General features: G+C 39.7%; 1 protein-coding gene, 1 long non-coding RNA gene and 3 other non-coding genes across 5 annotated transcripts; 2 read left to right on the top strand and 3 right to left on the bottom strand.

Moving 5' to 3' along the window:
- Positions 1–519: 519 nt before the first annotated feature.
- Positions 520–12,241, top strand: MCM4 (minichromosome maintenance complex component 4). The gene is made up of 16 exons (XM_057397751.1): positions 520–718; positions 899–1,057; positions 1,797–1,960; positions 2,044–2,139; positions 2,294–2,389; positions 2,476–2,571; positions 3,024–3,162; positions 3,955–4,175; positions 4,676–4,796; positions 6,261–6,520; positions 7,889–8,254; positions 8,603–8,730; positions 10,068–10,275; positions 10,958–11,186; positions 11,291–11,424; positions 11,786–12,241. The coding sequence occupies exons 1-16, from the start codon at positions 646–648 to the stop codon at positions 11,876–11,878; spliced, it is 2,583 nt and encodes an 860-aa protein (XP_057253734.1). The 5' UTR covers positions 520–645; the 3' UTR covers positions 11,879–12,241.
- On the bottom strand, positions 5,299–18,964 carry LOC130592964 (uncharacterized). Its single transcript, XR_008970720.1, has 3 exons — positions 18,224–18,964; positions 7,937–8,166; positions 5,299–5,717 (listed from the first exon to the last, which is right to left on the bottom strand). It is a non-coding gene; the product is annotated as an uncharacterized LOC130592964 (long non-coding RNA).
- TRNAA-AGC (transfer RNA alanine (anticodon AGC)) lies at positions 17,385–17,457 on the bottom strand. The gene has a single exon. It is a non-coding gene; the product is annotated as a tRNA-Ala (tRNA).
- Positions 17,928–18,000, bottom strand: TRNAA-AGC (transfer RNA alanine (anticodon AGC)). The gene has a single exon. It is a non-coding gene; the product is annotated as a tRNA-Ala (tRNA).
- Positions 18,965–20,156: 1,192 nt separating the features above from the next.
- Positions 20,157–20,229, top strand: TRNAA-AGC (transfer RNA alanine (anticodon AGC)). The gene has a single exon. It is a non-coding gene; the product is annotated as a tRNA-Ala (tRNA).

Below are 20,229 nucleotides of genomic sequence, written 5' to 3' on the forward strand. Positions count from 1 at the left end.
AGCGGCAGGCGGCATCTTTATGTGTCTCGCCGCATGACCGGATCAATTGACGCAATACACTAGTAGACATCCCCCCTCTGCGGAGAATGGGCTGCTCCGACATCCCCACGCCTCCCTGCCAGACAGAGGGCCTAGTTTTGCCGCGAAATCCGTTCTGGCGCGGGCGGTTTTATTTAGGGGTGGGAGGGGTGTATAGTGGGCCATTGCTGAGGATACCCTCCGTCTCGTAGCCTAGGGAGTACGCTGCAAGTATACTTCTGTCCTTACTGTAGGAGGTCGAGCACGGCGCGACCCTCACCTCGGGGGACCGGTAAGTTTATCTTCTTCCTCCTTTCCTTCTCCGTTCCGCATCCCCCCTTTCCTGTCTCTGTTGGGTGCTCCCGTTGCGATCGGGCCTAACCATTGGCCAGAAAGCCCGCGAACGCGCGCGCACGCGAGTCTCTTGGCGCGGAATTTGCCGGTGTCGCTACGTTTGTCCAGGTGTGGTCGGCTTGTGTCCCTAGCCGTCTGTTTATCCGCTGTGCGTGAAGGGGTAGGGAGGAGAATCCGCTGGTAGGGGCTCGGCCTGTTAGCAGAGCGCCCGCAGCTGCCTTCCGCTTGTCGGACCCCCACAGGTAGGACCGCCGCGGGAGCCGGAGCAGCGCCATGTCGTCGCCCGCCTCCACCCCCAGCCGCCGCCGCGGCAGCAAGCGCGGCCGGGGCAGCAATCCGTCTACTCGTAAGTGTTTCAATGGGAAGGGGTCGGCTCGGGACGGGGGTAAGGCGGCCGGGCCTGAGGGAGCGGGTGGGTGCTGGCTGCAGGGCGTTCTCGTCCGCTGCCGTGCATGTTCCTCGGTCCGCCTTATGCGGCAGGGCGACCATCTAAACGCCGGGTCCGTTTATGCTTTGTGTCTTGCAGCGCAGGATGCTCGGTCTCCTCCTTCGCAGAAGCGCAGGACTGACGACTCCACCTCCATCGGAGAGCTGCAGCCCATGCCCACCTCCCCGCCCGCCGACCTGCAGAGCCCCGGCGGCCCCGATGCGCTCTTTTCCAGCCCTCCGCAGTTCCAGCACTCCGGTACAGTACGCCGGGGCTCGGGCAGCTCCGCTGCTGCTGCCTAGCGAGCCGGTGCGGAGAACGAAAAATAGTCGGGGGGAAGAGGGAGGGGGTGGGAAAAATAGTTTTGTTGCAAGTTTTCGATTTGAATTTGTCATAGCGAACATAGCAGGAACACAGTGTCAAAGGTGCAGATCTGCTGTTGTAGCTTTCAGCCATCTTGGGAAGTATGTATCAGGGGTTATGCCTTATGTTTTCATGTGTTTCTAGAATACAATAAATCAGTCAAATTATGAATGCAGAAATAATTTGACTCGTTGCCTTAAAATGCCTTTCTTGTTTCTATAAACAGGACTGGTTTTCATTGCAGTAGCTGGTAACTGTTATAACACTTGTTTTGCAGCCCCAAAATACTGAAGAATGCATTTCATCTAAAATGCTACCGTTTGACTTCTTATGCTTGAACACCAGTGTAGTTGTAAAATGCTGTACCGCTTTAAAGCTCTCTAGTTAAGCTTCCCTCCTTTTCCTAGAGCTTTGGGGTCTCTCAGAAGAGATGTTAATGCAAAGTTCTAGGTAGACTTGCAACATTTTTACTGTTTCTGCTTTAACAAGACTCTGGAATTGATTGATGCCACTTGTTTTATGACAGTAGAGTTAAAAGAATGAAGAGACAAATGCAGAGGCTGAATTGTAGTCTGTTCTGAATGTCTTGATAATGCAAAATGTCTTGATAATCATATTTTTTTTTTCCTAATAGCTATTCCACTTGACTTCGATATCAGTTCACCTCTGACATACGGCACACCCAGCTCCAGGGTGGAGGGTACTCCACGAAGCGGTATCCGAGGAACTCCAGTTCGGCAGAGGCCAGATCTCGGGTCTGTCCGTAAAGCCAGAGAAGTCGATTTACACTCAGATGGGGTAGGTAGAGGTCTTAGGATTTTGTATCTGACAACTTCTTTTTGACAACAATATTTGTGTATGCTTATTTTGTTTCCATGCAGCTGGCTGAAGATATAGCAACCGACCAATCTCTTGGACAAAAGCTTGTCATTTGGGGAACAGATGTTAATGTAGCCTCATGCAAAGAAAAATTCCAGGTAGGTTAACAACTTGGGGTTTTTTTTCCTCTTTTTAAATGAAAAGCTAGTTTGACTTAAGCAAGTATTAGTTGCATCGATGCAAAGTCGGTGTTCATATTACTAAATTCTGCTCACCTTTCCTGTCTGTCTCCTTATTACCTCTGACATTCAGAGATTTCTTCAGCGCTTCATCGATCCAGTAGGTAAAGAGGATGAAGACGTTGGCTTGGATCTCAATGAGCCCCGTTATATGCAACGACTTGAAGAGGTATTTGTAACCCAGTGAAATTTAACTTTTCATTTTTTAGTCTTGTGTACCATTGAGCTAAAGATTTCTTTTCAACTGTCTTTCAGATTAATATGATTGGGGAACCATTCCTGAATGTAAATTGTGACCATCTCAGATCATTTGATGAAAACCTTTACAGGCAACTCATCTGCTACCCTCAGGTGAAGTAGTGTGCTTGTTTTCTGGCTTTCAAGTGGCCTTTCTGTATTATTTCTGGCTTGTGATCTGTTTGTTTAGATGCAGTGTGTGCTTTGTATGTTCAGTGTTATCTCTGTAGCTTCTTTATTCTACTTAATGCAAAATGTCTTCCTAATGGTTGAGCATAGATACTGTAGTGGGCACCTCATGCATGCAAAACTAGCTGGTAAACTCAGTGCTACAGTGTTCAGAGTCTCGTCTGTTATTTTTTTCCCCTCTTTGCAATACTCAAATAAATAAACCCAATCTAAACAGCAAGTCTTCTGTTACATAGGAAGATGCTCAGCTGGGATAACTTTTAGTCATTCCTGGCTGATCATCAGCATGTAAAGTGCTTTTATGCAAAGTATTTAATTCTGTGATTTATTTACTTTTTTAAAATTTAAGCTTAACTGTTTCTAACCATTTCACACAGGAAGTTATCCCAACGTTTGACATGGCTGCCAATGAGATCTTTTTTGATCGTTACCCTGATTCAATATTAGAACATCAGATTCAAGTAAGGCCATATAATGCACTGAAGACTACAAATATGAGAAATCTAAACCCTGAAGGTAAACTTTTGATTACTGCGTTAGAAAATAATCTTAAGGGTTTGTATAGACTTATTGAGTATTAACAGAAAATTACATGAAGACTGTATAAAACTGTACTTGTAGTCCATCCAGACCAGTGTCTTGTGTTTATGTCTGTTTCAGAAACAAATGCTTTAGAGCCCAAATGCAAAATAATCAATCTGTAAAGGAAATCTTTCCTGGCATCACAGAACAGTTTGGGTTGGAAAGGACCTTAAAGATCATCCAGTTGCAACCCCCCTGCCATAAGCAGGGATACTTTCCACTAGAACAGGTTGCTTAAAGTCCCATCCAACCTGGCCTTGAACACTGCCAGGGATGGGGCATCCGCAACTTCTCTGGGCAACCTGTTCCAGTGTCTCACCACCCTCATACTGAAGAATTTCTTCCTAATATCTAATCTAAATCTACCTCATCCAGTTTAAAGCCATTGCCCCTTATCCTGTCACTCTATGCCCTTGTAAAAAGTTCCTCTCCAGATTTCTTGTAGGCTTCTTTATGTACTAGAAAGCTGCTACAAAGTCTCCCTGGAGCTTCTACTCATGTTCTTAGTTCTGTGAGAGTGAAGATTCTTTCATTTGTATAAATATTCCTGAAAATTAGAATATATGTACTACCCATTTATGATTCTTTTTGCTTTGTCTTAGGCAAAATACTAGTACCTAACTGAATGTCTACCTGCCACCTAAAAGTTAACACAACATGTAATTTTGAAGGTTACTTTAAATTTTAAGCGTATGAAGTCATGACACAAGTCTCAATGCTTTGTAGATATCGATCAGCTTATCACCATCAGTGGTATGATCATCAGAAGCTCCCAGTTAATTCCTGAGATGCAAGAAGCATTCTTTAAATGCCAGGTTTGCGCTTTCACCACCAGAGTAGAAATCGATCGTGGCAGGATTGCTGAACCATCAGTATGCAAGAACTGTAACACAGTGCACAGTATGGTGCTCATCCACAATCGATCCATGTTCTCTGACAAACAGATGGTATGTTGTGCTTAGGTAGTGACTAAAAAGAAAGTTTCTGGTTTTTGCTCCCCCACCCCTCTGTATCATCAACAGCATTAACATACGTATCTTTGAGACTGAATGTTTTGAAATGGGAAGAGTGTTTTGGAACATGAAAATGGGTGAAACAGCTTAGTAGAAGTATCAGTATACTTTGGAGAAGAAATACCCTAAAATGATGAAATGAACATCTGGATGTTTCCATATGGAAACGCCTTTATATATAGTATGTCCACTTGTACCTGGACTAGATTAAGCATTGTCTGTAACAGTATTTTAGCCATACCAGTTGCAATTAGCAGAATTCTCATTTTCATCGTATCTTTTCATTAGTAATCGTTTTGCTGTTTGGATGGGGGTATACTGTTCTTGAATGATGTTCCAGATTCAGAATTATTCTGGAGACCCTGCTAAGATTCTGTTGCATGTTTTGCGGAAAAGCATTTATTTCTTGAAACTAAAACAGTGTTTTTTGCTAGGTCAAACTGCAGGAGTCCCCTGAAGATATGCCAGCAGGACAGACCCCACATACAGTTGTCCTGTTTGCTCACAATGACCTGGTCGATAAAGTTCAGCCAGGTGACAGAGTTAATGTCACAGGTAAAGTCTGGTTTGAGTATTTCTTCCTCTTTCACTGATCTTGTCTGTAAAGGGATTTGACAGGATGCACCTGCAAGTTCTGAGGAAGCTGGCCACTGTCTTTGTAAGGCCACTCAGTTCTCTGAAGTCATGGTAACTGGCTAAGATACTGGAAGACAGCCAGTGTCGCTCCTATGGCAAGGAGGAGACCTGGGGAGCTACAGACCAGTCAACCTAATCTTGACCTCGGGAAGGTGATAGAGCCAATAATCCTAGAAACCGCTTCTAACTGTATGAAGGACAAAAAAATGATTGGGAGTAGTCAGCATGTATTTACAGTGGCTAATAATCTTCTACAATGAGATGGCTGAAGCAGTGGGTGTTCTTTATTTCAACTTTAGCAAGGCTTTCATCACTGTCTCCTGTAACATTCTCATAGACAAACTGATGAGGTATGGGTTTCAGAAATGGACAGTGAGATGGATTTTAAACTGGCAGAAGTACTGGGCTCAAAGCTTTATGATCAGTGGCACAAAGTCCAGCTGGAGGTTGGTCACCACAGGTATACCACAGGGGTCAATACTGGGGTCAGACTCTGTTGGATAACTTCAGTAATGATGTGGATGTAATGATGGGACAGAGTGCACCCTCAGTAAACTTGCAGACAAAAGCAAAACTGGAAGGAATCGGAGCTTGACAGACCAGATGACTGGTGCCAGCAGCTTCCTGGGCTGTCTTAAGGGAAGCGTTGCCAACAGGTTGAGGGAGGTGATCCTTCCCCTGTGTTCAGCACTGGTGAGGCCACATCTGGAGTATGCAGTCCAGTTCTGGACTCCTCTCTCCAAGGGAGACATGAACATACTGGAGGGAATTGTCTGACCTTGATGGTTCAGTATTCTGAGAATGTAGGTGAGGAAGAGGCAGTATCTGAAATGGCGTCTACTATCAGAAAAGTGGTAACATAGAGGAAGTCTAGTGATACTGCAACCATGTTTTATAAACAATTTTGTTTTTAAACAACTGCTGTACTACTAGCTATTAGAGATGCATTAGAAGACTATTACTAAACTTGGCACTTAGAACTGGGGGGATGCTGTTGGAGCAGGACTTTCAAAAGCATCAAGCCTTAATTTTTTTCAAAAATGCTTAAGAATTTTCCTTGTTGAGAATACTTGTGATAAGAATGTTACATGTACCTGCAAAAATAGTGCCTAGATGATTTAAATATGTTCCATTGGTTTCTACATGATTTATCTGTACCAGGAAATAAATCATAAAATAAATACAATAAATAAAGTATTTAGGCTATTTTGAAAAGCTTTACTTCTCAAGGGAACATGTAAAATTCTCAGATTTTGGAATTACCATGATCTTCATATCTAATGCTGTGAAAAGCTTTACTTCTCAAGGGAACATGTAAAATTCTCAGATTTTGGAATTACCATGATCTTCATATCTAATGCTGTGATTAAAATTTGTATTTAGGTATCTACAGGGCAGTCCCAATTCGAGTTAATCCAAGGGTCAGCAGTGTAAAATCCGTCTATAAGACGCACATTGATGTCATACACTATCGCAAAACAGATTCAAAACGCCTGCATGGTGTTGATGAGGAAGCAGAGCAAAAAACATTTACAGAGGAACGTGTGGCAATGCTAAAAGAGCTTTCTAAAAAAATAGACATATACGACAGACTTTCTTCAGCACTGGCTCCAAGTATCTACGAGCATGAAGATATCAAAAAGGTGAAAATTCTGTATTTCTCTTGTAAGATTTGTATTTATATGCAAGTACATTTGTAATTATTTGTTATAAAAATGACTTAAGCCTTCAAAATTGAGAAAACTAGCAGTCTGAAAATGGCATGGTATTGTCAGGATGGAGTTATAAGTGCATTGTAACTCTTTTCACAGTATTAAGCAGTGTTAATTAGAGGGAAGGTAACAAAAAGGTAGGAAAGCAGCAGAACTGGGAAAACTTAAGTTGCAGGATGCATCTTGGATGTTTCTTGAATGTTCAGATTGGTGGTGATCAAAGAATAAGTACTATAATAAGCACATAGTGACTGTTGAAGAGAGACATCCACAAGAGAACAATAGCTTTAAAATGACAATTGGTTGACCCCAACTTCCAGAATGGCAAAGCAATTATTTAGATATATACAAGAAGGGACTGTTTGAATAATATGTTCAACTGAGGTACTACAACTTTATCATTGCAAAAACTACAGTCTGTGGTCAGTCTCAAGGTTATGTCAGACACCAAACAATCCTCTTCAAGTATATTTATAGATTTATATATTATCCTGGTTCACAGGTTTCTAAAATGGCTAGAAATTGAATTAAAAACCATACAATGATTTCCTTCTGAAATGGAAATACTGGGAAATAATGAATTTTAATCTAGTGAATTTGAAAAGGGGAAAAAAAAATCCTCCCTGATAACTCTGGCTAACTGATAAAATTACAAGCATATGTTTAAAGTAATAATTCCAGTACTTTCAAAATACTGCAAGTTACTACTTTTATTTCTTTACTAAGACTGCAAGCATATACTTTCTTTAGGAAATATAAAGAAGGAAGTGTTGGTAAATTCCAATGAAATAAAACACCTTAAGCTCCCTCTTTATGGGCAAGTAAGGAACTTTTATTTAAGTAACATTGTGAATGCAGCAAAACAGTTCTTTTGAAAAGAAAATTATACTTAACTAGCCTTGGCTAAGCAGCTGATAAAAATGGCACCTAATGGTAAAAAAGAGGTAATAGTACTTTGGTCCTAGATTAATATAGCCTTAGGAAAAGCGATAATTTATTCTGATTATATAACTTTTGGAATAGATTTGGAAAGTATCTGATTTAAAACTTTAATTAAAAGCTGAGTTTGTAGGACATAGCAGTTTAACTGTATGTTTGTAATTAACTGGAAATGAGGATATGTATAAAGAACAAACCCTTTTAAAGACTTATACAGTTTCAAGTGTTTTCTTTCATGTTTGAGTTGTGTTAATTTTCCCAGTGTTCCAATTGATTAGATGTTTTGGTTCACAGTTGGATTTGCTCTGTGAGCTATACAACAGGTGATGTTCTGATTTTTAAAGAAGAGTATTTTTATAGGGCATTCTGCTTCAGCTTTTTGGGGGATCAAGAAAGGATTTCACTCACACAGGAAGAGGCAACTTTCGTGCAGAGATCAACATTCTTCTCTGTGGTGATCCTGGTACCAGCAAATCACAGCTGCTCCAGTATGTGCATAACCTGGTTCCTCGGGGTCAGTATACATCTGGCAGAGGCTCAAGCGCTGTTGGTCTTACTGCGTATGTGATGAAGGATCCAGAAACACGACAACTGGTTCTTCAGACAGGGGCTCTAGTACTCAGTGACAATGGCATTTGCTGCATTGACGAGTTTGATAAAATGAATGAAAGCACAAGATCAGTACTGCATGAAGTAATGGAACAACAGACTCTCTCCATTGCAAAGGTAAGTGTTTAGTTCCGTGCTCTTTCCACGAAGCATGTAGTATGTGGTATATGCTATGCAGCTGAAACTGAAAAGTTACCAGAAGAACAAAGGATTATCCTTTTCTGTTGCTGTCAGTCCTGGATTATGTAAAAACTCATTTACAAAAGAATACAGCTTTCATAGCAAACTCTAGTATTTCCAGATGTTTTTGTTCTTGCTTTACTCCAAAAGGCTTTTGCAATGCAGTTTTTTTTTTCCTACAAAACCCATTTAATAATACTGATGATCTTATGAAATGGGGGGGGGGGGAATGTTTTGGTGGCACACAGTTGCAGCTGGTTTCAGAAATGTTTTTCATTTTGACAGGCTGGAATTATTTGCCAACTGAATGCTCGTACATCTATCCTAGCAGCAGCTAACCCTATAGAATCACAGTGGAATCCAAAAAAGACTACTATTGAAAACATTCAGCTTCCTCATACACTGTTGTCAAGGTACTGAGCTTCTGCTTGCATATCCCATTTTTATGAGATGTTATATGTCCTCTTCTGAAAATTATTAAATGTAATAGAACAGAATAATTCTGTTCTTTGTAGTGTAGTGGAAACCTTCTATAACATTTACTTTAAATGCTTTTCTTACAGTTTCTGTGTAAGCAGAGAACTGCCTTTTGGTATTTACACACTGAAGAAAAGCTATAATGAGATCTGTAGGATCTCTCGTTATTTCTGTGGTATTTGTTTTCTGTTGATTCCTAATAATCTCCTAGAAGAGTTGTTCTGAAACTTACAGTATTGTTAAATTAAAAAAAAACTCAGGATGTTTTCCTTGGCTCCATGGAACTTTTGAAGTGAAACACTGACACTGGGGAATTTGCAGCAGAGGTGATAGATTTTGAAGATTGTACCTGCTTTATGCTCTGTTAAATTCAGCTGGGGAGGTGGCAGGCAATAGCTTTTAGAGCAGCATTTAATGTCTGGTGATAGAAGATTAAATGATGTGCTGCAGTTGCATCTTGTGAAGAATTCCCACACTAACTGGAAATTTGATGTACAGCGGTATACTGAATATTCTGCACTTACAGCTTAGACCTCAATGAAGAGCTGCTTAATTTAGCCACCTAGTGACAAATAGTACCTTGGTGCAGGTGTACTGAATGAAACTAGGCTTAGTTAGCGTCTAGATTCTACTATTTATTGGATTTAAGCTTATGAAAATATGTGATTGGCTAAAAATCTATTCTTTGTGTCTGCCTGTAGTTCAGTATAGTTGAGCATATTGTTTGTAAAATTATAAACCATTTTCTTCAGGATTTTGGAAGAACCACTTCAGGAAGTGTGGTTGGTTTGTTGGTTTTTTTTTCATTTATTTATGTTTTTCTTTGTTTTTTAGATCAATGAAATAACTACATAGATATGTGCCTTGTCTGCTGTTGCCTTTCAGGGTAGTTGCTTTAGCAGCAAGTTTGTCCTCTGTATTTGGTATGTGTGTAGGGGGTTTTATGAAGGGGGTTTCTGTGTGTGTGTGGTTGGGTTTTGTTGATTTTTTAACAACAAAAGCTGTCAGCCTTGAACACGGGATCAGAATTTTGCAGAACATCTCACTTCGAACGTTTCAAGTCCATAGGATGAAAGCAAATCCGCTGTGCTATTCTGCACTTTTAGAACTCTAGAAAAAAATATCCTTTCAGATTAATAGAGCAACTCCTACTTAAGAGTAGGAATTAATAGTCAAGTAACTCCTACCTGTAGTTAAGTCAAGACCCCTCAAACAAACTATTTTCCATGGCAAGGAAGCAGACACACTAATACTGGATTCCTATCCCGTTCAGATTTGACTTGATCTTTTTGATGTTGGATCCACATGATGAAGCTTATGACAGACGTCTTGCTCGCCATTTGATTTCACTGTACTACCAAACTGAAGAAAAGATGGAGGAGGACTACATGGATATGGCAGTATTGAGGGATTACATTGCATATGCTCGTAGCTATGTAAATCCCAGGTTAAGTGAAGAAGCAGGCCAAACCCTTATTGAGGTAAAGGAATTGCTCTTAAGAATGGTCAGAGTCTTTCCCAAGTTCTCAAAAATGGCAAAATTCCCTAGTATGTACACTTTCTGTTTACATACAACTTTTCTGTAAGATCCTTCAAAAAAATCTCTAAAAATTTAAAAGAGGGATTGGTATACAAGTCATTCTGCACTCTAATCTTTAGCTTTCCAAAGTGTTGGTTTGGTTCCATCACATAAAAAACGAAGTTCTACTGAACGAAATATATACATCTTAAATACTTGTGTCTGTAATGACAAGTCCTACATTTTTAAAGTGATTCAAAACTTGATTCATCATCATGGCTTAATTGCTTTATAACAGGAAGTAGTATACGTGATACAGTCATCCATCCTTTGTGAATGTTCCATCCCTGGTGGTGTTCAAGACCAGGCTGGACAGAGCCTTGGGTGACATGGTTTAGTGTGAGGTGTCTCTGCCCTTGGCAGGGGGGTTGGAACTTGAGTATCTTAAGGTCCTTTCCAACCCTGACTATTCTTTGATTCTATTCTATGATTCTATGAATTGTGACAGTATTTGAGCAAAATACATTATCTAGAATGGCAGCTGGAATTGCTTATATTCTGAAATCAGAGTTGGGGGATGAAGGGGAGTCTGAAAATAATGAATATAACTGGATTTCCTGAAACATTTAATGACTTCTCTTCAGGCATATGTGGACATGAGGAAGATTGGGAGTGGCAGGGGAATGGTTTCTGCATATCCTCGACAACTTGAGTCTCTGATCCGACTGGCAGAAGCGCATGCTAAAGTACGCTTTTCTGAGAAAGTTGAAACAGTCGATGTAGAAGAAGCAAAACGGCTCCATCGGGAAGCACTGAAACAATCTGCTACTGATCCGAGGACTGGAATTGTCGACATATCCATTCTCACTACAGGTTTGTGATGTCATAGTGTTAGATCTGGGGTGCTCTTGGGCATTTGTAACTTAACCTGTCCTCCTAAGTTGTTTTCTGAAAGGTATTTTCATTCCTTTTCTCAGGAATGAGCGCAACAGCTCGTAAGCGGAGAGAGGAGTTGGCTCAAGCCTTAAAGAAGCTTATCCAGTCAAAGGGTAAAACACCAGCTTTGAAGTACCAACAGCTTTTTGATGATCTCAGAGCACAGTCTGATACAGTAAGTTTCTTCATTTTTACATTAATTTTTAAAAGCCCGGTGTTCCTCCAAATCAATATTCTTGTCCTAAAACCACACTATGGAGGGAGAGAGACATCTAAGTTTTTCAGCTGACATTATGAGAAAGCCAGTTCTACTGCAGATAAATGAGTTGAATCTTTGCTGTACTGTAGTTTATTCTGGCTTCTGGAATTGCAAAATCAGCTTCAGGATTCCTAGCCAGATTTCAAATTGCAAAAAGCAGCTAAACCTTAAAAAAAATGATAAGAAAATTGGTAGAATTTAAGGCATTTCTATTTGTCTTTGAAGTATTTCATCCCCTACCTGGATCTCATCTTTACCTGATTTCCTTTTCTTTAAGGCTGTCACAAAGGAGATGTTTGAAGAAGCGCTTCGTGCCTTGGCTGATGATGACTTCTTGACTGTGACTGGGAAGACTGTTAGACTGCTTTAAGTTAGCCTTTCCTTGTGCGCTGACTTGTCACAGCTTTTGCTTAAAATGGTGTCAGTCTGTAAGATCTTTGAGATTTGGGACTATCATTTGCTATGGCAAGCACAGCTTTTTTCCTTGCCAGCCAGCTGTCATGGCTTTACTTTGCCTTACAATATTGCCTGTTTGCAAGATTAAGATCTGGGGCTAGCACTTGCTATGACAAGTGTAACAATGATTATGGGGCACTTCTATCAGCACAAGATTCCTAGCATAAGGAGGACCTAGAAAGTCCTCAGGTGAATGACGCTATTTACATTTTAGCTCCATGTAATTCCTAAATGTGTTGAGTGCTATCTGTTTTTATGAGGTTTTGTAAAACATGCGAACAAGGTTATATTTCAAGTTGAATTGTAAAAATTCATTTTTTTTTTTTTTTAGTGAATGCAATTTCACTATTAGTATTGCTGTAATCTGAAATAAAGTTATTTTACTTGAAATGAATGCTAAAGAGCCTTTTAAAATGAAAATGAGCACTTTTACATCTAGAATTCTGTGATTTCTATGAAGTTCTTTGTGGGAACGTGAAAGGAGCTTTGCTTTTTTTTTGTTCATCTGTCTGACTTGAGAGTACTTCGGTAGTACCCTCAATGTAAAAAATGCAGATAGATTCTACTTAAAACCAGGTTTTCTTATCTCAATTTTAAGCATAACAGGATAAATTGAGATACCCATCATGGGTGTAATGTCATATAATTTGTCCTGAAAGAACAAGGTCCAGTAGCGCATGACTGAAGAATCTTCCCACATTCTAGCTGGGGTAGATGTTCTTGGCCATTGTACATCAACGGCCGCTATTGTTCTTACAGCTGAGCTAGCAGAACAGTTCCCTAATTCACTTTGGTACAGTGTCACAAATGACTCACTCAAAGACTGACCAAAGATACCAGCAAAAGTAGTTTTAATATAGATTTGTGAAAGGGCAACTTAGCAAAGTTCAAGGGCAAGGTACTACATGGGTTAAACATACAAAGGAAAATAGAGTTAGAATCATAGAAAAATTAGGGTTGAAAAGGACCTTAAGATCATCTAGTTCCAACCCCCCTGCCATGGGCAGGGACACCTTATGCTAAATCATATCACCGAAGGCCTCATCCAGCCTGGTCTTGAACACTGCCAGGGATGGAGCATTCACAACCTCCCTGGGCAACCTATTCCAGTGCTTCACCACCCTAACAGGAAAGAATTTCCCCTTTATATCCAATCTAAATTTCCCCTAAGTTTTAACCCTTTATCCCTTGTCCTATCACTACAGTCTCTAATGAAGAGTCCTTCTCCAGCATCCCTATAGGCCCCCTTCAGATACTGGAAGGCTGCTATGAGGTCTCCATGCAGCCTTCTCCAGGCTGAACAGCCCCAACTTCCTCAGCCTGTCTTCATATGGGAGGTGCTCCATTCCCCTGATCATCCTTGTGGCCCTTCTCTGGACTTGTTCCAACAGTTCCATGTCCTTTTTATGTTGAGGACACCAGAACTGCACACAGTACTCCAGGTGAGGTCTCACAAGAGCAGAGTAGAGGGGCAGGATCACCTCCTTCGACCTGCATGTCACACTCCTTTTGATGCAGCCCAGGATATGGTTGGCTTTCTGGGCTGGAAGCGCACACTGCCAGCTCATGTTTTTTCTCATCAACCAGCACCCCCAAGTCCTTCTCTGCAGGGCTGCTCTGAATCTCTTCTCTGCCCAACCTGCAACTATGCCTGGGATTGCTCCGACCCAGGTGTAGCACCTTGCACTTGGCATGGTTAAACTTCATGATGTTGGCATCAGCCTGCCACACAAGAGTGTCAAGGTCCCTCTGGATGGCATTCCTTCCCTCCAGCGTATCAACTGAACCACACAGCTTGGTGTCATTGGCAGGTTAGAATCGATTTAATGATGTACACAGACTAAAGATGCAAAAGGGTAAGGGAGACCCTCCTGTTAAGTCACAAGGTTCAGAGTGGACCCCCCTTGCTTTCTGAACTCCTGGAGTTTAGGTGCAACTAGGTGGTCCAGTCCTAGCCTCAGACTTGGACAATGGCTTATGTCTAAAGGGTTACATGTGTAATCAATTAGGATTGCCTAAAGAATCACTATCCAAGATACCAGCAAAAAGTGATCTTAGTATGATGTTGTAGAAGTACCAATTTACCACAGATGTGATTTTTACATGCCTTGTGACCTACCAGCATTGTGCAGTTTGAAGCCTGTATTTAGAAGTCGACCAAGGTTATTTGCAGTTTAAGGTGGATCACAAGATCTAGCAGCAGTGACTTAATTACAGGTCTGAGGGGACAACATCCATGCTATACTTGTTACAGGGTATCTAAATCCATCTACACACATGCACAAAAAGACGCATATGTATAAAAGTATACCTGTTAAAAATTTCCCTGGAGTTCTGTGAAATACTCACTTGAAACATCTCAGAATTTTTTAACAGGCAAAGGCTGAGCCTTGAGGAATGGGCAATCTTCAGTCCAGGCCCCGTTGTCAGTTTTTCAGTGACAGTCCTCCAAACTTAACAAACCTGAGAGTTCACCAGCTCCGAGAGGCGTCCCACTCAGAGATACAGATAGCTCACTTAGCCCTTTTAAAATGAAGTACTTCTGTGCCACTGCTTCCAACAGAAGGGAAGAAAATCTCCACGTGAAAGGGGAGTACCTTAAAACCTAATTTTTCTTACTACTGGCTCATTGTACGAGCAAGATACCATTTACTTGTAGTTGAAATTTCAGTGATTTGCTTTTTAGTACAAGGAAGGAACTCAGTCTATCCTGGAGTTAAAAATACAGCATATATCAGAAAGATCAGGTTAAGATACAAGCCTCTCTCCCCAGTCTTGCTGATTACTAAACAAGTCACTATTACCTCATCTTCTTGGCTTTCATGGACTGGATGTAGTTCATTTTGTGCTTCTCTATATAAGCCTAGGTTCCCTTACTCAAGGCTTAAAAGTTAGATATAGGTAAGTTGGTAAGCTGGGAGCTTGATGCCTCTCTTAAAAACCTGTGAAAATTCTAAACTCCCTTAAATAGCAGAATCAGATTCTCTATGGCTCTTGTCTTATAGGATCTCATTTTTCTTGCTGCCATATTATTAGTTATGTATTTTGCTCATGAAACAGCCATCTCATGACTTCCTCCTCTTTGTTTGCCAACTGTAACATACCTTTATTTCACAGTTGCTTTTTGCTTCTTGACAAGTATCACATTTTTTAATTCATACTGCTTGGTACCTGAAGTACTACTTCAGTTCATAAACATGTATCTCCCCTGTTCTTCCACTCTTGCAGTTGCAGCAAGACTATCCTTCCTAACTGCTTGGTACCTCCTCTTGTCAGACAAAACAGCACCAAGAGAGTTTCTTAAATATGTGTTTGAAATTTGATTTTGTGGTTAAAAAAAAGAAAAAAAAGTGATGCATCTGGCTACATCAGCAAAATTCCTCAAATTAAAATTGCCTGTCAGTATGGAAACTATTACTGTTAAACAAATTGGGCCATTCATCTACTTGCAAATTCAAGTGCCTATTGAATCATGCAGACACAAAAATCAAGTGTTCTAGTAAATGGAAGAAAGTTTTTGTGTGTAAAATGGGTTTCAGCTCCCTTTCAATTTGATTCTTTGTATGTTCTAGTTCTTTGATTATTTTTTAAAGAAAAATGGATATGCTAATTGCTGTGTTTAGTGATTACAGGGTTATTTGCAGAATAACCCCACTAGGTGGCTCTTAAAGCCTGTACATAGTAGTTGATAGTGATTTTTTGGTTTTTTTTTATAAGAAACGACTGCAAGTGCCAATATATCATTAGGTAGACAGAATGGAAATCCTTATAAACAGTATTTTTGTAAAAAAAATAAGCAGAGTAAAAGATCTTCACCATCCATATGCTAATTTGAACTGTACACAAAGGAAAAGATTAAAGTAATAAACTGGGAATATTTTCCTTACCCTATGCAATAGTCTCAAACTCTGTATCACAATTTACTGCTGTATTTACACTATGCTGTTAGCATTTATAAGTAAGCTCATTTAAAAAACAACAACTCAAGTCATTTAAAGACTGGAATACGCAACCAGGGGAAAGCACTCCTGCCAGAAACTTCAGATGCTTAACATCAGAAGCAACATAGAAAAAAGGCATTAAAGTCTTCTATACATTTTACAAAAGGTATAAAAAGAAATTATAGGGCCTACTGGCAAAACTGTTTGTAAGTCACTTTGAGAGACCACAGTTGAAATTATCTGCTATCTTGTTTTAAAGAGAATCTCCTGGTGAAGTGAAATAGAATGGTACTCTTGTGTTTTCCTAGCACAAAATACAATCAGTGGCTGCTCAGGGTGGTTGGGGAATCAGTACAAGATAGACGAAAAGATGTCATTTGCTACCACTGTTACTGGTTTCAGAGCTTGTACTTCATTTCTCTGCAAGCACAGATCTGACTGAGAAGTGACTCAATCTAGTCATCCCCAGTTTTGTTAGGTACTTCAGTAGGAACAGATGTAAATTCCTAAGAAACAACTATCAAGATAATCCTATGCTTACCATAACTGAGATAGTATACTCCTCGAGACTGAGTTCCATCTGGCCTTATCAAACTTCAGTCTTTATTTTTGGCAGTCACTCTGGAATTGCAATTTTATCTTCCTTGAAGGCTGCAGGACTTCAGGATTATCTCAGGAAAAGAAGAAAGTACACTAAAGACTGCATGTCAAATAGCTTGTCAGGGAAGTGATTCAATCCCACTTTTGCACTGTATCTGATTTCATAATTAGAGCTGCTATGTAACTTGCTGTCTGGATGCAGCGATATGGGCTAAAGAAAGTAAGCATTTTGTATTTTTTCTGACACCTACAAGACCACATGTACTCTTGTAAAAATACATGTGTAGTTGACTTAAAATGCATGGGATTCATCATCTGTGAGGTAAACCAACAGTCAATATGGAGACTGTCATCCAGTTCTCAGTTTGCATGGCCACCTTACAATAAAGTTTACAGACAGCCTGGCACCAGCTTGCATAATTTAATTCTTGAAAAAATAAAAAAGTTAGTTAATTGTGGGTTGTAAGGTTTCAAAAGTACAGCTTGTCTATGCAATAAACACAACCAGACTCCCCTTCTGACTGGCACCTTTGGACTCCAAATTGATAGGGAAACAAGAGCACTGTATTTGCTACAATGAAAAACAGTAGTTGATAAAATCTGAAGACCTACTAATTATATTGCTTTAAACGGGCCATGAAGAGCCAACAGTTGTGACAGAGGATTAACATATACAGTTACAAAATCCTGGTTTTGGTAGTAAAACACACTGAGGAAGAAAAGGACAAAATCAGTTTTATCCTCATGTAAGCAAAACCAACATTTTATCAAAAAAGTTATATATTTTGTTTTCTACTTCTAGGTGTAACAATTCCTGCTTAGGAATTCCTGTTTAGAAGAAATACTTCTAGGTGTAACAACTCCTGTTTAACAAAACACTGGAGAATGCGGGCATCGATCCCGCTACCTCTCGCATGCTAAGCGAGCGCTCTACCATTTGAGCTAATTCCCCTCCTCATTTTCTTAGCAGGATCACAAAACTCTGGAGTTCCACACATAAATTTTTTCTCTTGCTCTTGTCTATTCAGAAATGACAGTACATTCGATTCCAAAACAGGTGTCAAATAATAAATTTGTAATATTTTACTTAACATTTCCAAATGACGTAGTAAGAAACAAGACAAATCAGAAACTGACATGTTTTCCAGGTGAGTAAAATAAACAGAGTAATATTTTATTACTTGCAATTCATGAGAGGAAATATGTTCTAGCATTTGTTTTTTCCAAAAAAACCTGCCCAAAGTCAGTTTTGGTGTTTTAATATGAGTTATTTTATTTTAGTCAAATATATGGCAGCATTTAAGAAATAAATCATGTACATATAAGAAATAAGCTTATTTTACTCCAAAATTCCAGTCCAGTACACGCAAGCATCTTTTATAGTAACCTGGTTCTAATCCCACCACTAAAAAAAAGTGACAGTGGAGAATGCGGGCATCGATCCCGCTACCTCTCGCATGCTAAGCGAGCGCTCTACCATTTGAGCTAATTCCCCCCCCCAATAACCTTCTCTGTCCTGTAACTATAGATTGTCACAACCACAAATAATAACTACCTGTTTTACTGCCTGCTTCTTTATCATGGGTGGTAGCCCCAGGGCAGTCATTCAGAACACCTGGTACCATCTGACCTTGAGTTTTGTCTATTATGCGTCCAAGAGGACAAACTCCCAAGTAACACAATAAGGCACCTCATGCTAACTTGCACAATAAACTCACCACCTGAAGCCTTGCAGTGCCATGCAACTCACACTAGATTTATCCTTCTCTGAAGAGGACTGCCACTTCTTCTATGTTGAGGGAAGTCACATCAAAGGCAATGCAGTGGAGCAGCATGAAGATAATACAGCACTCACCTTTGCTCTGACATACTCTAAGAGAGCAAAAATCAAACCTGATTAAATTACCTTGCAGCAGTTCATACTGATGCTGCCAAAGAGATGCATTGAAGTGATGTGTGTTAAATGAAAGTATGTGGACACAAACCCTTCACAGATGAAAAACCCACGAGAAATGAAAACCTGGAATTCAGAATTATTTCCAGTCATGTAGATAAGGAAATTTTCACAACCAGGTGGGTAAATTACAAAGTTTTACTCATCATCCTACATGAAAATTTGCAACAAATTCAAGCTCACAAAACAATGAGCTGTCAATTTTATGAAATATGAATTTTAATTAGTGAAAATAGAACTATTGCAGAGGTCTTTCCTCACCCTTATCTGACTTTAATATCAAATTAATTGTTTTTCTGTGAGCTGAATTATCCAAGCTTTAGGCCTTCTCAGTGGCAGCAAAGTGAGACTTGGGGGTGAAAAACAGGGAGAGGTTATCTGCTGTTTTGATAGTGACTCTGGCTGCCTAGGCTAGATAAAGAAAACTGTACATAGAGCTGAACCTTGTGAAATACGATACAGAAAAGATCCCAGCTGCAGACATGCAGTGGGCCGTTAACAGCCTATGATGTCTGCCTGTGAGCAGGATTGAAACCACTTTTGTACATTTGTTTTCCCCTTCAAGTTAACTTCAGTGAGGTAAAGTCAGTTACAATATTGTGCATGAAATTTTAAGAACAATTTTTTATTTACTGTTCTGCCTTACCTCAGTCTCTGCACGAGAATATTTAAATTCTAAGAGAATGTTCACAGTAATACTGTGTTTTTAGTTCCAAATCTTGGCCTTGATCTGGATTGTGACAGATTTGAAGTGCTACCTTAGTTGCAAGTATCTGATGCTTGATTTTGTAATTTATGTTCTTTTGGCTGGATGCTGTCATCCAGCAAGTTAAATCCATTAGAGAAAAACGTCAATACATGTATTACTGTATTACTGCAGACATTCTCCTTTATTGACAGAACTTTCTCTTCTGTATTGGAACAGAAAGTGAGAAATCTCTCATTATATAATTTTCAGTGTAACCATTCCCACTGTAAACCATATTTTCATTCTTTGAATCCAGAAAACATTCCTTGATTTAATAACCTGGGAACAGAGCTTTGCCAATGTGCTTCTTACTGCGAAGTCAGTCAGTATGACTATACTTGAATTTCTGAATTTGTGAAATGTTTTTAGTAACCCCATATAATTAAAATGCAATACTATTTTAAGTGAATCAACACAAAAAGGTAGAAATACCTAGAATTTAACTTAAGAAAATATAAATGGTTTCTCTCCACAGATGGTGATAAATGTGAACTTTGAAATCACTGTATTTATCATCTGCATACAGCTAATTAGAAAATAAAGCTGGAAAAGAAAACTAACTGGAAAACAAGAAGGAAAATCTCATTGCCCTTCAGTGACTTCTAACAGTATGGTTTCTAGATCTGCAAGTCTTTCAAGATCTGCATAGTAACAGAGATTAAAACAAAAACAGTCCTCTCCTTCCTGAATAAACACTAGAGGAGGCTTTGTTTATGAAAGTAAGTATTGTTTTATTACAGTAACACAGCAGAAAACGTATCAGTATGCTTCTTGTATGTTGAGTATTCTGAGTTCTAAAATATCAGGCTTTTCAAATAAACAGAATGATGATTGTTTTTAAACAGACATGGCTCAACTCAAAACAGACTGACTCAACAAACTAATTATAGCTGAAGCAGCCAAGCTATGATTCAGCACAAGTAACTCCACCCGTACAACCTGCTACCAGGGGGAATTAGCTCAAATGGTAGAGCGCTCGCTTAGCATGCGAGAGGTAGCGGGATCGATGCCCGCATTCTCCA

Source organism: Pezoporus wallicus, unplaced genomic scaffold, assembly GCF_028554395.1.
Source record: "Pezoporus wallicus isolate ANWC-B61680 ecotype Strahan unplaced genomic scaffold, APGP_CSIRO_Pwel_v1 contig_227, whole genome shotgun sequence".
NCBI classification, from domain to species: domain Eukaryota; kingdom Metazoa; phylum Chordata; class Aves; order Psittaciformes; family Psittacidae; genus Pezoporus; species Pezoporus wallicus.